A 19334-nucleotide genomic window follows, 5' to 3' on the forward strand; every position below is an offset into this window, starting at 1 on the left:
TGCATAGCAGTCTGCCGCCTTATAAAACCCCCATATTGACAAAAAGAAAAGAAAGTGGCAAACAGATACTCGAATCATACGCTTACGAAACTATCTGACCGGAAAAACGAACAATTTCAAATGTCCTGCGCAGCGAATTTGTTGACCATCTCCCACAATGCACCGGGGACAAAATAACTCTCCGTGGCAAACTCTTGGTGGTGCACTACATTGTGAATCGCCCGAATTAGGACTGGAGGACTTGTGATAGACCTTTAAGGACTTTTGATGGACTCGACTACAACACAGTACACAAATACATATGCCGCATTACATTTTTATCTGTTCTGTTACGATACGAAAATCTCCAAAATATCCGTGAATGTTGTTTGCTCAAAAAGCCAGAATTTTCTCAGATGCAACAAAGAAATCAAACAAGATCACACTGTTTTAAAAAACAAAGTAACAATGTGATTTGATAATGAGAATGTTAAGCACTTTAAGTATCAATAGGGTTGAACAAGTTAACAATGATTAGGTTATGCTAGTGTACAATTACGAAAAGATCTTAATATATGACAGAGAAGCCCTTACGGGCGAGGAATTGGGTAGGCTCTGCAGCGATGGACGACTCCAAGGATGGCGAAAACCGAATCAGCGGGGGACGCAAACTGACTCCCATCGCGAAAATATGGGGAAGAGGAAACACAAAAAAACTGAACTACAGATCAGTTTACAAAATGTTACTCCCGCATCATCCTCGCTCAAAACACTGGCATCTCATCGACTGTGTCATCATCAGGAAGAATAGCCAAGACGTGAGGGTTACCAAGGCCAAGTAGTGCAGACTGCTGGACAGACCACAGGCTGATTGTGTCCAAGATCAACCTCCGCATCTTGCCTAAGAGACGCCCTCATGGAAGGAAGGCTAGAGGCTCAATGTCTCCATGCTGAACAGCGGAACAGTTGGTGATAACCTCTCCAGGGATTTGAACAACAAGCTGGACGACCTACGGTTAGGTCAAGCCACTGTGGAAGAGGATTGGGCAACCTTTAGAGACACTGTCTTCTTCACAGCCTCCGTCGAGCATCTCTGGTCAGTACCACACAAGAACCAGGACTGGTTTGATGAGAATAACGATGAAATCAAAGCACTGCTTGTTCAAAAACACTGTCTGCTCTGCAAAGAGCCCACCAAAACGACCCATCATCCACATCTAAGAAAGCAGCCTTCACCAACATGCGCAAAACAGTCCAAGCAAAGCTTCGACAGATGCAGGACTCCTGGCTCAGTAGCAAAGCAGATAACACGCGTGCCTCAGGTCGAAATAAATACAGAGGTTGCATGATGACACTCCACCAGCTGTGCAGGAAGTCAAGAAAGCAATCAGCCAGTTGTCCTCTGTTTAAGCCCCAGGGACGGATGCAATCCCTGCCGAGGTGAATAAAGAAGGCGGGACACAGCTGCAACAGAACCTAACGGACCATTTTTCAAGTTATCTGGAATCTTGGCAGCAACTCAACGATGCTTTCAAAGTCCGCAACTACAAGCCTAAGGACAATCGCCAGTCTTGTGACAACCACAGGGGAATCTCCCTATTTTCAATTGCTATAGCAAAATACTGGCTCGTGTATTGCTATTTGCTTAATCGTTTGATTTAACATCTGGAGCAGAACCTGCTTCTCCCAGAGAGGCAGTGTGGCTTTTGAGCCGGCCAAGGGACAGTCGACATGATTTTTTGCTGCAAGACAACTCCAGGAAAAATGCTAGGAACAGCACTGCGACCTCTTTACAACATTCATCGACTTGACGAAAACCTTTTGACACGGTCAGCCGAGATAATCATGGAAAAGTTTGAATGTCCAGACAGGTTCATACAAGCCGTTCGCCAGTTTCATGACGGCATGATGGCTCATGTTCTGGATGACGTGAAGTTTTCAGAAGCCTTCCCAGTCACAAACGACGTCAAGCAAGGCCGCGTACTTGCCCCTACACTATTTAGCATGATGTTCACTGCAGTGCTTACAGACGCTTTCCCGACCGGACTGACGGTAAACTGTTCAACCTCAGAAGGCTGCCAATGATTGTGTCCCTACTGCCAGTTCAGACAAGCATGGACAGGTTTTCTATGGCATGTTACAACTTTGATCTCACCATCAACACCAAAAAGACGGAAGTCATGCACCAGCCTCTCCCTGGACAGCCTTATCGTGCGCCGCACATCACTGTGAAAGATCGGGACCTACATGCAATTGACAGCTTCACATACCTAGGCAGCACCCTGTCAAGAACAGTCAACATCGATAACGAGGTTAACAGCAGGCTGGCCAAAGCAAGTTCTACCTTTGATAGACGACATGCGAAAGCGTGGGACCGCAGAGGAATCAGCCCAACCACCGAGCTGAAAGTGTACCGTGTTGTGGTGCTTACAACTCTTCTGTATGCCTGTGAAACGTGGATTGTGCACAGCAGACATGCCAGACAGTTAAACCACTTTCATATGAGCTGCCTCTAGGATACTGAGAATCAGTTGACAGGACAAAATTCGCTATACTGAAGTCCTCATAAGGGCCAATTAACATCCCAAGCATCTACACATCGCTGCAGAAGGCTCGTGTCAGATGGTCAGGACACATCGCCCGCATGGGTGAAGAATGCCTGCCGAAGCAACTGCTCTATGGTGAGCTCTATGAAGGTAAGCGCTCCGTACGGGGACGGGAAAAAACGCTTCCAGGACTTATTTAAAGTGTCCTTGAAACGCCACAACATCTCAGCCTCCTGGTAAACCTATGCACAAGATCGCCCAACTGGCGCTATACAGTAGAATCACAACTGGAGCCTGCTCAGCAGAGAAACACAGAATCCAAAAGGCACAAAAGAAGCGTGCTGCTCGTAAGGCTAGAGCTGCCAGCACCTCCACCTCCAGTCAAACCCGTGAGCACCGTCGCCAGCCCCGGGTATTCGGGGTGGCAAAGTACCAACTAGGGGACACACTTCCATTAAAAAATCCGCAGAAATACATATGTATGGCTTTTGCCGAATGGCTGGGGGAATTGCTCGCCGGTTGGGGGTGGTGGTCTTACCAGCCCCCCCCCCCCCTCCTTGTCGACGGCCCGCTTAGGCCAAAAAAAAGTCTCCGGTTTCTGGTATGGAGCTTGCCCAAAAAGTGGTGCGCCGACGCGGCTTTTTTTTTTTTACCTGATTTTTTTGCTTCAAATGTCGGCTGATGACTGCAAATGGTGCCCGACTAAACTTAGTGCAAATATATGGGAGTCAAGAGAGGCCACATAAAGCTTATTCTCGACCACAACCCAATCTAAAAACACGTTAAAATTGTGCAGCAGCAGGATTCCAGTAAAACCAGTGAGTTTGGCGGTTTTGAGACATCATCTTTCATTAAAAAAAAAACTTTTTCATTTTGCCGACGCGCATGGCTACAGCGACGCGCGCGCATACCAGAAACCGGAGACTTTTTTTTGGCCTTATGATGTGAGAGAGACTTTCGCTTCCGGATTGGTTTGTTAAGTCATCTGCGGACGCACTGAAACTCTTAAGAAGTTTAGACCCGTGGCCATCATCGTCATGATGGACGAGCATTTTAGAGTATCTTTCCATTAAAACTTCATTGACACTTAACATTTTCAAAGGTTCCGTTACACATTTTCACAGTTTTTCCCAGTAGGCCTGTTCGTATTTTCTTTTTGAAAATTATAGCTGTACAATCCTTTATGGAAATCAAAAGTCGTGCCATTTTAGACTCTGTATTAACGTACATATCGTGCTAATGCATAATGGAAATACCGAATTTGGTGGAACCTATGCTAATGCTGAAACGTATGTTCACCATCGGCGTTGACGAAATCAAACTGAGACTATAAGTAATTTGCTACATACAGTTTACGCGCGAACAATACCCTGAAAAATATGAACTTCCTCTACGTTTTTATGATTGAATGAGCAAGGAGTGGAATTGGACAGAGAAACCTGTATTTGAAGGGGAAAAAGGTTAATATGTGTGGTATTTATTAGGGGTGAGCTTACATGGAATTGAACATTTGTGCTTCTCCAAGGGCGGTTTAGATTTAAACTGAAAGTCATATTGACTTTATGATCGGTGCCATAGTTGGGTTAAATTTGTTACAGGGACGTTAATTTTCTGGGGCACTCCATGTGACTTTACTTTAATGAAAAAACAATCTGTTTGGGAGTGTTTTCTTCAAATTTTGAGCAGATGGTAAAACGAAGAAACAGCATTCGATCGGGGGAGGCCTCCCCCGTTGCATCTCGTATAACACTACTGATTTCACGGATCAAATATTAATTTATATTTGATCCATTATAATAAATTTAATAATGAACTTAACCATTATGGTAGATTTCCACTGAATACAATGTACATCGTTTTGAATAAGAAATCTAAAGTTGTATTCATGTTTTCCGCGTGAAATCACAGACACGGAATGGACACTATCCAAAGTAGTCCAGTTTTTCAAAGAGTTCACGTATTTTGTCATCATTTAGTCTGTTGTGCCTGCTGTGCCTCCTCTCGGCTTTCCAGTCAGACGACATGAAATATTCTCAAGCTCAACAATGTTTTGCCGTGTTATTTAACAACCTTTAAAGGGGCAATTAACCCGGGTTGTTTAACTTTGGAGTACACAAAGATACGGCCTACCTGCAGAAACTGCCCCAAAACAGACACATCCAAGCACAGTCACCGCCAAAGCATACAAGAGATGTGCCAACTCCATGACCGAATCGCCAAGTGCCGATTTAAATCGAACAGCTACAGCTGGAGTCACGCAAGAACGACTCAACGCAATCAATTCCAGCAGTCGTATCATGGCAAAAACAGTTACGGGAACGTCAATTATAGACCACTCCACTGATGAAAACATAATTGAGCGCATGCGTATAACCTGGATACGAAGCATGTCTCAGGATACCAGCTTTCTATTGGGCGCCCTTCATGGCGGCATTATTAAGGGTGTTGGGAGAGCCGTAATGAAAGGGCACTCATGACAAAAATAACCGCCCATGTAAAAAGACAAGCAAATTTCCAGTTGGGGTGAAGAGAACGGGGGTGGGGCGACGACTTTAATGGGGGGGGGGGGGGCATGCGCCCCTCCACACCCCCTCCTGACTATTTGTACGTCGCTTATTTTCAGCCTGTTTCGTGTCCGTGAATTGAACTAATAATCAGTACGTGTGTGATAATTGTTATAATTACGTACGTATCACGTTATACAAAATGCGCCCAAAGTTTACAAACAAAATTAAAAGAGCAATATTTATGGATGAAATTAATAATTCCCTGAATCATGGTTCAGGGATTTTTTAAAGGGAAGTTAAGTTCTCCTAGAGAACCACACAGTATGCATTAAGGGCTATTATCATGTTGGCTGACAATCTCGGATGCGCTCATGTCTGTGTATACCTGCTATGCTTATTAATATTTCAAATTTAAATAATGAGTGCAAAAAATATTCATCGCTTTCATTAAGAAAAAGTGAAAGTCAATGACGATTTTGGGCATCAAGTATGCACCCAGATTGTACGAGGGGCGAGCTTTGCTGCGTCATGTAGGCCTACTCTTTTGACTTGACGATGGTTACCGGGATATTCCAAAACTTGGCGTAGTCTCCATTTCGGCTTTGCCTGCTATTTGGGTGACCAACTTTGAAGATTTTAGGTCAAGATTAGTCAATGGTTTTGTACAGAAGTATCAAACTGTATGATATAAATATGAAGCAATTTTTTTTAAAAATATGATCGGAAAAATTAAACGTTTTTAACGATAAAGCCAAACAAGAAACGAAGCCGAGCTTTAACGAATAACCGTCAAGTTCATTTTGTTTTTGCCTGTTGGCGGTTGCCTTAAAAAAAGTGCAATTTAGAAGTTTGAGCGTAGGGGAATTGTAAGGTCAGGCAACCAGACTAGTGACGGGACTCGCAACAAATCTAAGAGAGAGGGCGCCCTTCAACCCAAATGGTCTTTGAACAATCCCTGAACCACAATATAGTGAACCAGTTTAGGATAAACCATTTTTTAAAATGGGGGACTTTTAATCAAATAAGCCTCCTTGAAAGATACAGCTGAATTACGCTCTGAATAATCTGTCATTGAAAATTTGAAAATTATGCGACAGGTTTTTTTTGTAGTTGTGCATGTTAATATTGGGCAATTACAATACGAAATACCCTCAATTTTGAAACAGCCGGAGCCTAGGTTACCCCTGTGTAAATTACATTTCCGCTGTTCCGCTTAATTGTATTTTTTTTTTTCAGATAAAACCCGCCAAGAATTTTTGGCGGGCTCACAGTTGTATTTAGTCACAGGACGACTGTGTGGCTTAAATCGAAACTCGATTCATCAAACATCACAAGCATCAAAAGGAACTTTTCACAAACGATACGGACCGGCCAGATGACGATGAAATAACGGGAACGGCTCATACATTCCGCCAAGCTGCATGAGTTTGAATGCTGTTTAGTACGCTCGGTGATATATGAGAGCTCGTATTCTCCGCTTCCAGACATATAGACCTTCATAACACGTCATCTCCCGTGACGAGTTTTCGCCGCCATTTTGGATATCTACTACATGTAATGGATGAGGTAAGCATTTTCAAGTTTTCCTTTGAACTGTGTCTGCAACTGGCAGCAGCGATTAGCTGATGTAAAACATCATAGAGCTGGCGTGTGCATACCGATACGACAGTGCCACATATCTCATTTTCATCATTGTAACACAAAATAGCAATTATACATGTATCATATTGCGGAAACATAATTTATTGTGCTCAACATGTAGGCCTAGTTCTGAAAACATGGGCCACTTCAAAGTAGGCCTCGATCTCTCCGCACATTTCAAGTTGTATTGGATATTTGCGAGCACGAACGGTGTTTGCTTTCCACCATGGTAAAATGGTGGCCGCTGCGTAGAACACTTCTTGAAACTGACCTTTTGACCGTGTTTCCAAGCATGTACAAAAATGTGCCCCAAACAATTAAACGTCTTAATAAGTTCCAAGTTCCTGCAACATGTGTATCCTCTCTTATGTCACATGTCCCTACAATTACTGCAGCTTTAATAAACTAATATTGTGCATGTTTAGGGTGTACATCGATGACACACATGTCGTGTAGTAATTGAGGGCGGGGAGTCAAATGGAGGACGACCTCGATTGGAAAGAAAACGTGTACAAAACCAATGGGAGCTGTTGCAAGCGAAAAAAATCAACCCCACCCCGAAAAAAAAATCAGGCACGTACAGCATTTTTCTTCCCAAGGTCTTGCGCAGAACGCTCCCACCACTACCTGCTCTCATCCTGATATTGGATCATATTTACATATTCAAAAATCTCGCACACGTATGCTAATTAGGTACAGTCTGGTGCCTTGCTGTACTTAAATCAGCGTTTGTTTTAGTATGTGGTTTCTGGGGTAAAACAGAACCAATTCCTAGCGGCATGAGATCCGAAAGGGTGCACAATTTTGTGTGTGTCAAATTTAAACGATTACAATCTTAATATCCAGACAATATGCAGTAGCATTAATCCATACAAAATGTAAAAAGGTTGGAGTAGACGTAATAATTCACAGCGATCGATAGAATACTTATACACGTTGGGAATAGAAACACTAAGTACTCGATATCAATCAATTTATTGCTTTTGCTGTATTGAATTAGGACATGTACCGGAATCAATGGCGGATCCAGAACCAAATTTTCGGGGGGGGGGGGGCAAGAGCCTTAAGAATTAAGTATATACATGTAGTATCAAGGGCTATTTCCAGTATTGTAAAAAAATATAAAGGTGTGTATAATCGATGTCTTGCGAGAGAAATACATAACGTTTTAATATATTTCAGGAAAACATAAGACAGAAAGCAAATGACAGGAAGGTTTTCCAACCAGGGGTCACATTGGGAAAGGAGGTTAAAAAAATAATATAACCCCTGGGTACGAGGATGGGTAAACATGGACGCTGACTTTGTCTGTTTTGTAACCGGGATATATAGGCGATTGCACATGACGGGCAAATCGGGGAAATACCCTGATTGTGCAACCTGCTGCGAAGAAAGGGCCCTTTGACACCCTTCTGACATATTTATTTGTTGACTTGACGTTACCTTGTACCTTTGACGGGTCATGACATTTGTCTACTAATGAATGCCATACTTTGTAGCTTTCGTTTGCAGTAGTTTTCTATATGCAAACATATTCTTTCTAATATGGACCGGCCAAAGTGGAATGTAACATTTTGCATAATGGCAGGCAACCATGTCAGATCAATCAGTTGCAAAAACTGCAAGATTTAAACAGTAAACGTTAAAACAATTGAATGCGGGCTTCAGACAATAAACTGTCAAAGCCATTAAAAAATATTTTATTCTATTTTTATTCTATTTGCCCACCCAGCGACTTTTTCTCTTTTTATGAAACGAAAGCAACAGCACCTCATATCTGTTATACTTGCAATACTTTAATACCCGCTCGCGCTTATATCATTTTATACCGGAAGACTTAAATGGGGTTACGTTTTTCAGAAAAATTATTTGCCCCCCCCCCCTCCCTGGAACCGAAACTATACACTACCGGGTCTCGCAAACCAAATGTGGTGTTTTACGCGGCCGAATGAAATATGACCGATGATTCTTTTCGTTCACCAAAAGGGCAACCGGTTTTCCGAAGCTGCCACATGTACCTGATATGTTTTGTTTCAGACTCTTTCCTATTTTCCGTTTGGGGTAGCCATAACAGTAAAAAATAATACTTATTTCAGACTCATATAAACCTTCTGATCAATTGCGTCTCCTTTGAGTGTGTGATGTGCTTTGGGGGTCGTGTGGGTGAGAAAAACCCCTCGACTTACAAGGTAAAAAAATAAAAAATCGAGCGGGGACGCTGGAAATGTTTATTTTGTTACCGGTGTAGCATGAATTCAGGTTTTATGAAATACGGACACATTGGCGGTATTGCGCATGCTCAAGCATAGATAATTCGGAGAGGGACCGGTCACGTGAGAGGGTTTAACCAATAAAAGGGAAAAAGAGTCCGATTTTTATACGAGTCTGATTTTCATATGACACCGTAATGTAGGCGATTGCACCTGGGCAGGAATACCCTGGTTGTGCAACGTGCTGGGAACGAAACTGGTCTTCGTCACGAACAGTAACTCACGAAAGGCAAGGATTGATTTCGCACGAATGCGCTCCCGCATAGCACGTTTTGTTTGTTCGAACCTGATGTCATTTTGTACCTTGGACGGGACATGCAGTCATCCAACAATCAATGGTTCGTTATTGTATCCTTCGTTGTGCGTAGTTCTAAAGGCAAACATATCATTGCTAATGCCTCAACGGGAAAAATATTATGCAAAATTGCAAAAAAAATCTACAATTGCAACAGTAAAATTGCAACAGGAAACGAAACTTTGAATAAACTATCAAAGTTATTATGGTAAGTGGAGTCAGTATCCTTTTTTCAATAAAGCCATGCCACATTTGACAATCAGTAACAATGAATGCATGCAAAGGTCTGCTCCGTGTTTATGTGGGACATCTGCACCAAACCAACGATGGCTGCAATTCGCTCTTTTCACGCTCCGCCATGGGCATGCACAGCCTCGATCTGACAACTATACACAATATATATTGCCGGTTTAGTGATTCCTGTGTCGGGGTTCAGATCACTGAACCGGCTATTTTTATTGTGTAAAGTTGCCAGATAGAGGCTCTGCATGCCAAATGGCGGAGCGTGAAAAGAGCGAATGCCAATCTATACGGGGACGTCTCTATAGTCCGAAGTACCATTGGTCCGCAGTCCCATTGGTCCGAAGTCCCATTGGTCAGAATCCCATTGGTCCGACGGCACATTGGTCTATACGTTCCATTGTTATAAACGTTCCACTGGTCCGACGTCCCATTGGTCCGATGTCCCATTGGTCCGAAGTCCCGCTGGTCCGAATTAGTGCCATTGGTCCGACGCCCAATAGGATTAGGGTTAGGGTTAATGTTACGGTTAGGGATAGGGTTAGGGTGGCAGTCAACCTGAACAAGTGGAACTACACAGTATTATGTTTCGGACCAATGGGACTTCGGACCAATGGGACTTCGGACCAATGGGACTTCGGACCAATGGGACTTCGGACCAATGGGACTTCGGACCAATGGGACTTCGGACCAATGGGACTTCGGACCAATGGGACTTCGGACCAATGGGACTTCGGACCAATGGGACTTCGGACCAATGGGACTTCGGACCAATGGGACTTCGGACCAATGGGACTTCGGACCAATGGGACTTCGGACCAATGGGACTTCGGACCAATGGGACTTCGGACCAATGGGACTTCGGACCAATGGGACTTCGGACCAATGGGACTTCGGACCAATGGGACTTCGGACCAATGGGACTTCGGACCAATGGGACTTCGGACCAATGGGACTTCGGACCAATGGGACTTCGGACCAATGGGACTTCGGACCAATGGGACTTCGGACCAATGGGACTTCGGACCAATGGGACTTCGGACCAATGGGACTTCGGACCAATGGGTCTTCGGACCAATGGGACTTCGGACTATCGAGACGTAACCAATCTATACACGGGCTGACTGGAAAGCTGGGCTTGAGGCACTGATCTCTATTATAGACCTTTCTGCGCTTGGTTGGCAAACTGCATTTTTGGCAACCACGGCCTGCAAAACTATGGGAGGTCCAACACTGCAAAAATGAAGAAGAGTTATTACCGATCACCAAAATATTATTTGATACTTGAAAATACAACATTTCAACAAAGCTACAAAATAATTCCCACATATGCCTTTTTACTATGTGTTGATGGCGTTATGAGGACTTTTTTGGGAAAAATAAGTTGCCAACCACGGCTTCAATTTATGCGCTTACGGCAGCCCATACGAAATGGCGCCAATGTTTACAAACAAAAGAAAGGCCCATACTGACTGGATAGCGCTTCGACCAATGCATGTACACAAGACCGTGACGCCCTCGCACACACGCGGCGGCCATTTTGAAACTACCTCAAAGGAGTGCATACCGATGTTCCCCAATACCGATGTTCCCCGAAATCCTTACCAACCCTAACCCGAACCCCCAACCCTAAGCCTAAGGATTTCGGGGAACATCGGTATTGGGGAACATAGGTATTGGGAAACATCGGGTAGACCAAATCAAAGCCCCACAACGCACAGAATTTTAATGGTTTAGGAAGCAATTTTGGATCATCGAACACTTTTTTATTCATTCGTTTTGCCCACAGTGTTATTTTACTCATGTTTATATTTGCTCAAATATATAATTTTATTTCATGACTTTGCATACATTTTTACGTGGCCAAAGGAGTGTCAAAATGGCGTCTAGTGACTTCACCCCCTGCCCGAAGCGCTATCCAGTCAGTATAATAGAGATCGGTGGCTTAAGGCCACCCATATTCATTGGTGTCATTTAAATTGTGCGCATGCTCGAAATATTGCCACTGAGCAGTGAATTTATTTTTCACTTGATTCTGAGGCAGGGGCGTAGCACGGTCATTTTTATTGGGGGGGGGGTAACAATTTGTGAAAAGGGCACTTGCACATTTGTTGTGAAATGTGGAAATGTAACATCAGAAAGCGAGGGGGGGGGGCTGGTACCATCTGTCGATGGGGGCGCTGTTCAAAACCGACAATTATGCACACAAAGGGCCAATATATGGTGCTTTTCAGGGCGATTCGTGTGCGAAATTCTGAAAAAGGCACCCAAAACGGAAGATGCCACAAAAAGGGCACCACTTCTTTTTTGAAAAGGGCACTTGTTCAGAAAAAAGGGCACTTCGTAAAAAAAGGGCACTCTTTTCAAATTATTGGGGGGGGGGTGGTAAGCCCGTTGAAAACGTGTGCATATAACCCTACTACAACTACATAAGCCTGCAATCCGGGTTTAATTCGGGCAAGTTCAGCAGATTTTGTGAAAGTTTAGTTTAAATCTGTTTTCGCTCTCGCTCCGCAATTGCAGTTTTGAATGGAGCATTAATGTCCATCATCACACTGCACTGCACATACATAAATCAGACATTCAACTTTTCTTCAGATCTGCTGATTTCCTCAATGTTTTTCTCTATTTCTGTCATTCAAAATAGAAAAACACTGTACAAAGGCTTCTGATTTGTTTCAATTTCCTCTTTTTTTTTTTAGTGTGAATGCACAGTTGCATGTCCGTCAGTAATGTGACGTCCGCAAAGATAATTCTACTGTGCGACCTGAAACCACGTTATCTAGCAAGACCAGTTTCCATGGCTGCAGATAGTTCCTACCTGTAATGGAGGGTCCAGGAACCAGCCTATTTTAATAACAGTTTTCGACTAGCTTTAATTGCAGGAGTACAAATACCGTCAAAGGGTGCCTTGATTACCTTCTATTTCAACATGGGGCTCTTGTTGCTGGGAAAATGATATTTAGGAAAAACATGGCATTAAAGGATTCACCAAAACAAATATGATTTCGAATATTTCGCAACCTATAAATGAAATTAAAACCACTTAAAAAAAAAGCTTGATAGTAATTAAATCTTTAGCAAATTAATAAGGCTAGGTATTGAACACAATCTCATATTAAAAATTATCATTTTTGACAAAATATAGCATTGCATTGGGGTCTATTTTTTACTTGAATGTTTTTGTCGTCATCGGTTTGGCGTTGTCTGCAATGTAAAAAAGCAGTGTCGTCTGCTAGGAAACCGTCTGCGCATGCGCATTTTGAAAAATCATAAATGACCGTTGAGTAAATGGAAAGCGAACATGCGTGGGGGTGAGTGCAAGTTGGAGGGGAGTCGTTCTTCTCCCAGTGGTCAACTGGGTTTCATGTCATTGTTGTACAATTTGTACGTGTTTCAGATGGACCCAGGATGTAACGATACGCCGGACGCACGACTGAGCGGGAATGAGGGACCAGATGAATATCATCAGCTCTCCCAAAGCCAAGATGATAAGGTAGGAGTTGCTGAAGATTGGATTTGGATAGGAGTTGCTGATGATTAGATTTGGATAGGAGTTGCTGATGATTGGATTTGGATAGGAGTTGCTGATGATTGGATTTGGATAGGAGTTGCTGATGATAAGATTTGGATAGGAGTTGACGATGATTGGATTTGGATAGGAGTTGATGATGATTGGATTTGGATAGGAGTTGCTGATGATTGGATTTGGATAGGAGTTGCTGATGATTGGATTTGGATAGGATTTGCTGATGATTGGATTTGGATAGGAGTTGCTGATGATTAGATTTGGATAGGAGTTGATGATGATTGGATTTGGATAGGAGTTGCTGATGATTGGATTTGGATAGGAATTGATGATTTACAGTAAAAAGACCTGGGATGCGCGCGCTCCATTTCAAAAAAACGAACACTGCTAACGTTTGCCGACGTTTGCAACGTTTGGTGGGACCGACTGTTTGCTACCACGGCCACCGTCGGCGAAAATTAAACAACAAAGGCTAACGATCCAGTCGTTCACAATTTATTCCTGCTGCAGGGCTGAGCTTTTCCGTTTCCCTACTTCGTCAAAACGTGTATTTTCGCATGTAACCGTCATAATGTCACTGTCACTCATAATTTATTTTCAAGGACTATAAAAGTGCAAACCGATCGATAAAACTCAAAGAATTGACATTCACGGCGCCGCCATATTGACAACATGTTCTCCCCATGGTACTGTCGTTCCATTTAAGCCGTTTTCCTATTGGATTTTCTCCGCGGCCACGTAGACTTGATGACAAGTCGTATATAAAGTCGTATTTAGTCCGTGAACTTCAGTCGAACTTGATCGGCGCGGCTGGCATAAAACTAGTACGTAATCGGCCGGGTTGCGACACATCTAACGACTTGACGATTACACTCTTGCACCGTTATTCATATATGCAAACAGTGCAATACATACTACTCGTCCTACGTAGTCGAAGATGACCATGGCTTTGTGGTCTATAGGAAGAAAACGGTGGGTCCGGAGGTGGCTAATGAGGCCAATCCGGGCCCGGAAAGTCCTCCCACACGTGGGACACGGATGGGCTGCTGGTGTGTTGGTTGGGGCTGACGCTCTAGCCTTCCACATGACCCGCTTCTGCTCTGCTGCTGCACTGCTGTTGGTTTCAGCTGCAAGCGCTCCCTTGGTAAACATGCTGCGCCAGGTTGGACGGTTGAGGGCAAGGGCTTCCCCGTTCCATACGTTGATATTCAATGCTTTGAGGCTTGACTTGAGGGAGTCTTTGAACCTTTTTTCTGCCCTCCAACCATACGCTAGCCGTGACAGTGTTCGCTGTACAGCAGTTTTTTTTGCAGGCGACTTTCATCCATGCGGGCAATGTGTCCAGCCCATCTAGCCTGTGCCTTCTGCAACAGGGTGTGAATGCTGGGCATGCCAGTGCGCCGTTGGACTTCAGTGTCAGGGATCTTGTCCCGCCAGCAGATGTGTAGGAAACGGCGGAGGCAACTCCGGTGGAAGTGGTTGAGCTGCTTGGCATGTCTGGCGTGGGTACGGTCCTTGTCTCATTGGCATAGAGTAGGGTGGTTAGGACCACCGTACGGTATACCTTCATCTTAGTGGACATGCTGAGGCCTCTGCGCTCCCAGACGTTCTGGCGAAGTATGCTGAAGGCGACGTTTGCTTTTGCAATTCTGTTGCCAACCTCACTGTCGACACTGGCTCCGCGTGAGAGAGTGCTGCTAGGTAGGTGAAATTGTCAACAGCCTTCAGATTTTGCCTTTTACCGTGACATGTGATTCTTGTTGTGGCTTGCCAGGTGCAGGCTGATGCATGACTTCAGTCTTCTTGGTGCTAATGGTAAGACCGAAGTTGTTCACTTATGCTAAGGAGAAGTAGTTGCCCTCATGCTGCATCTCTTGCTCTGAACTGGCATTCATGCCACAGTTATCGGCGAAAAGGAGGTCCCTTTCTTTCACCTTTGTCACTGCCTGCAGTCTTCTGAGGTTGAACAGACATCCATCAATTAGATATCTGATCTGGATTCCATCTTGGCAGGTGTTGAAGGCATCCATCAGCATGCATGGTAAAGAGAACCATCCTGAAGAGTGTGGGGACAAGCACACATCCCTGCTCGATGCCAGTAGTCACAGGGAAAGCCTCAGACTCGTCTCCATTGTCAAGGACCTTGACCATCATGATATCATGGAACTGGCGTCTGATCGTGGTAAACATTCTAGGGCAACCAAACTTCTCTATGATCTTCCAGAGGCCATCCCTGCTTAACGTATCGAAGGCCTTGGTCGGGTCGGTGAAGGTCACAAAGAGATTGCAGTGTTGCTCCTGGCACTTTTCCTGAAGCTGGCGGGCTGCGAAGATCATGTCTGCAGTTCCTCGCCTAGTGCAGCATCCGCATTGACTTTCTGGGAGGTCACGCTCCAGATGTTCAAAAAGGCGGTTGAGGAGAACGCGAGCTAGAATCTTTTCAGCAGTAGACAGGAGTGAGATACCCCTGTGGGTGTCACAGGACTGTTGATTGCCTTTCCGCTTGTAGATGTGAACAATAGAGGCGCCCTTAAGCTGTTGGGGAAACAGGCCTTCGCTCCAAATGGACTGGAAATGTTGAGCTGCTGGATCATGACTAGGCCACCTGCATTATACAGCTCCGCGGGAATGGTGTCTGGTCCTGGTGCCTTGCCATAAGACATCTGCTTGACAGCTTTCCTGAATTCTTCCTCAGTCGGGGGAGCGTCCAGATTGTGGTTAGTCTCCACCTGGGGCAAGCGGGCTATGGCCTCGTCGCTGATGGAGGATGGACGGTTGAGGACGCTGTCGAAGTGCCCGGCCCACCTCTCCGGGATGAGCTTCTTTCCTGTCAGGAGCTGAGACCTATCTGCACTGAGGATGGGTGAGGATCCAGAAGATGGTGGACCATAGACAGCCTTGAGGGCGTCGTAACGCCGTTTGGAGTCGTGCTTGTCTGCATAGCCCTGAATTTCGTCAGCTTTGTTGCCGAGCCAGGTTTCCTGCATCTCACGTAGCCTTTTCTGCACTGTGCTGCGAATGTTGAGAAATGCTGCTTGAGGCCGACAGTGGGTCGTTTTGGTACTTGCAGAGGAGGCGGTGCTTTTGAGTTAGCAATGCCTGTGTTTCGTCGTTGTTCTCGTCGAACCAGTCCTGGTGCTTACGAATAGCTGGTCCGAGGTACTCGATCAAGGGCAACTGAGTGGACTGCATCTCTGAAAGTTACCCACTGCTCCTCAATGCCAGAGTGGTCACCGGGGGAGTCTTGCAGAATGCTGTCCAGGGCGCTGGAGAACTTTTCTGCAGTTGTACTGCTCTTCAGCTTGGAGATGTTAAGCATCTTTCAGGTTGTCCCTGGGGCCTGCGCTTAGGCAGAACACGAAGCTTAAACTTGGTCACAATAGTCCGGTTGTCAGTCCAGTAGTCTGCGCCACACATAGACTTGATCACTTTCACGTCTTGCCTGTCCCTTTTTCTTGTGATGACATAGTCAATAAGATGCCAGTGCCTGGAGCGGGGGTGCATCTATGACGTCTTATTACGAGCAGGTAGACGGAACATTGTGTTGGTGATGATCAGGTCGTGTGCGGCGAACGTTTTCAGGAGAAGAAGGAGCCCGTTGCTGTTACCATTGCCAACGCCGTGCCTACCAAGAACGCCTTCCTGGGTGTCGTGATCTGTCCCTACTCTGGCGTTGAAGTCCCAAGGAATGACAAGTTTTTCCGACTTTAGAACTCCTGTGATGAGTGAATAAAGCTCTCTATAGAACTTGTCCTTTACGTCATTTGGGTTGGTCATGGTTGGGGCGTAGGCGCTGATTAGTGTGGCATTCCTCTTGCTACCTAGTGGGAGCTGGAGGGTCATGAGGCGATAATTAAAGCCTCCATGCAGCTTGGAGAGCTGACGCACGAGTTGGGACTTGATGGCGAAGCCTACACCAGCAACATGACGTTCATCCTTGCTGCTTCCACTCCAGAAGAAGGTGTATCCACATCCGATCTCAGTAAGTTGGCCCTTGTTAACTTGACGTATTTCGCTCATTGCGGCTATGTCCACGTTGTAGCGTGCTAGTTCCTTTGCAACTGGTGCAGTTCTCCTCTCTGGCCTGTCAGCTATGGTGTTGTCGAGCAAAGTTCTGACGTTCCATGCGCCAAGGGAAAGTGTCAGTACCCATTTTCTGTTATATCTCATGTTTCGACCACTTTCAGGGATCCCTGCCAACCGCGGTATGTTGGCCAGGGTTGATGGATTGTTGGGGATAGGGAGGGAGGCAATTTTTAGTGCACCTTTTCTAGCCCCTTCCGCAGGCTTGGAGGTGAGCAGAGCGATCCTAAAGAGGGCTGCTCAGTCGCTCAGGGGGCTGCTGAACTCCACTGCTGCTTCGGTTCAGAGGAGAGCGACCGTATGGCCTGAGCCGCCTGTGTGCAAGTTCGCAGTTACAGCTTCCAGTGTATCCTCACCTGCTGCTGCGCCGCTCGCCCATCGCCACAGGACTTGAAGATGCGCGGAATTCATCGAAGCCAAGACTTGTGCTTGACTTTGATTATAGTGAGGAAGAGTTGCGCAACGTCAGCCTCACTCTCTCGTCCCTGGCCTACCTGCTCCAATAGCAAGACATAGTCAAGACAGTTGGGGATACGGAGGGATGCAGTGGATGGCAACGTGGTCTTAGTGTTAGACCGTGCCCAAATCGTGCTCCACAACGCTCTGCTAGGCCTGCCTTCAGGCCCGTTGAACCAATCTTGTGGTATATCCTCCGCGCCGTCCATCGGTTCTAGTCTTTGTAATATTTTACTCACAGCTGGGGTTATTTTGCCGACTTACCCGGGTTTGTGATCAGAGTGGTCCTTGTCCTAGGTGGATTGGCAACCCAGACCGACGAGCTCCACCTATCCGGAGCAACCTGGTTATAGCGCCACTCTCTGACATCCTCTGTCGTTTTGTAGGAACAGGGTTGGCAAGAGAAGCCAGACAGGAGGATTTGATTATGAGAGGCTGATGTTGAGACGCCATGCTAAGCAATGGAGTACTTCAGTGGAGATGGAGCTGCTCAATTCTCCATTCTCACCCCAGCACATCCAAACCCATTTTGACCCCAGTGCAATACATATGCAGTGCAATACATATTGCAGTGCATTTTAGCGGTGAGATCCAATCACGCATCGCTATGCAAATGAGGACTCATTCATTCCGTTACACGGGGAGCTCTTCTCAATACGTCAGGGACATGTTTGCAGATCTGGCGATGTTTTAACGACCAATACACTCAGCTAGGTCAATTCTGTATAGAAATAAAATGTATCATTGTGATATACTTGATTTATTTGAGTCTTGTATGCCATATAATGAATTTTGTAATGTTACTCTATACAAAGTACAAACCCTCGAAGTATACACTCTGGAATCTGACCCAATCAGAGTGCTCGCATAGAATTCGCTAGAGATTCAATTTACTCCCATATGTTGTGTACACAATTGAAAATGTTTTCTTCAAGTCGGTAATTTTATCAGAAAAAGTCAGCATCATTTGGTCTGAACCAGACTACGCGCATTGCGGCCATTGACATTATAACGACCTTTTATCCAGAGGCTGGTTTCCATTAGGGACCTTGCGAACATAACGAATTACCTCATGGGATTAACTAATTACCACATGGGATTAACGAATTACCACATGAGATTAACGAATTACCACATGAGATTAAAGACTCAAAGAGCGTAGAAATAGAAAAGTGGAGGTTGAAATATCTGTAGCAATGCTTGACTCATGGACATGTCATGCTACTTTACGTGTATGTTGAGATACAACTTTACAGTCAGTTGTCATCTTGGCAAGATGGTCATTACGCAAATCTGCTAGTCTGAGCAAAGGTTGAGAAAAAATCTCGCCCTTATAATAATCATAGATCAGTATTTCTGTTTCGGTTTGAATTAGATTTATAATCGCACAAGCTTTAAATCAAGACGCCAGGGTCCAGAATTGGAATGATTTTGTTTATATTCTTTACACTAGACGGAGCCAGTGGCTATGGAGACAGATGAGAATGCCGCGCACTCATCACGTCAGAACAGCCAACGAGGTGTGGAGGTAAACATTTAAAATCCGCAAAATTTTCAAAATGGAAGACATTACAAACATCATGCATTCCCTCATCCTACTGCAAGTTTGTTTGCATTCGAAAAATGTAACACAACACCCCTAACACATCACAGATTACCTTCAATCTTATTACAGGTTATTGCTGATGGGGTAGGCAACGAATCATCCCAAAGAAGTCCTGACAAAGCCGAAGGGAACTCTGACGTGGAAGCTGGAGCGTCAAGTGATCGCCGTGAAGATACCATCGC

At 45.0% G+C, this 19334-nt stretch overlaps 1 protein-coding gene and 1 long non-coding RNA gene across 2 annotated transcripts in view; one reads left to right on the forward strand and one right to left on the reverse strand.

The window, feature by feature from the left end:
- LOC119731505 overlaps positions 1 to 4761 on the reverse strand; it is a 32763-nt gene extending 28002 nt beyond the window's left edge. Inside the window, exon 1 of the mRNA XM_038204678.1 lies at positions 4656 to 4761. Coding sequence (XP_038060606.1) covers positions 4656 to 4731 — 76 coding nt within the window. The 5' untranslated portion in view covers positions 4732 to 4761. The remainder of the gene's footprint in view (positions 1 to 4655) is intronic.
- Positions 4762 to 6317: 1556 nt separating this feature from the next.
- LOC119732709 lies at positions 6318 to 19068 on the forward strand. Its single transcript, XR_005271586.1, has 3 exons — positions 6318 to 6598; positions 12879 to 12974; positions 19000 to 19068. It is a non-coding gene; the product is annotated as an uncharacterized LOC119732709 (long non-coding RNA).
- Positions 19069 to 19334: the final 266 nt, after the last annotated feature.

The sequence above is a fragment of the Patiria miniata genome, unplaced genomic scaffold (assembly GCF_015706575.1).
Source record: "Patiria miniata isolate m_02_andy unplaced genomic scaffold, ASM1570657v1 HiC_scaffold_24, whole genome shotgun sequence".
NCBI lineage: Eukaryota > Metazoa > Echinodermata > Asteroidea > Valvatida > Asterinidae > Patiria > Patiria miniata.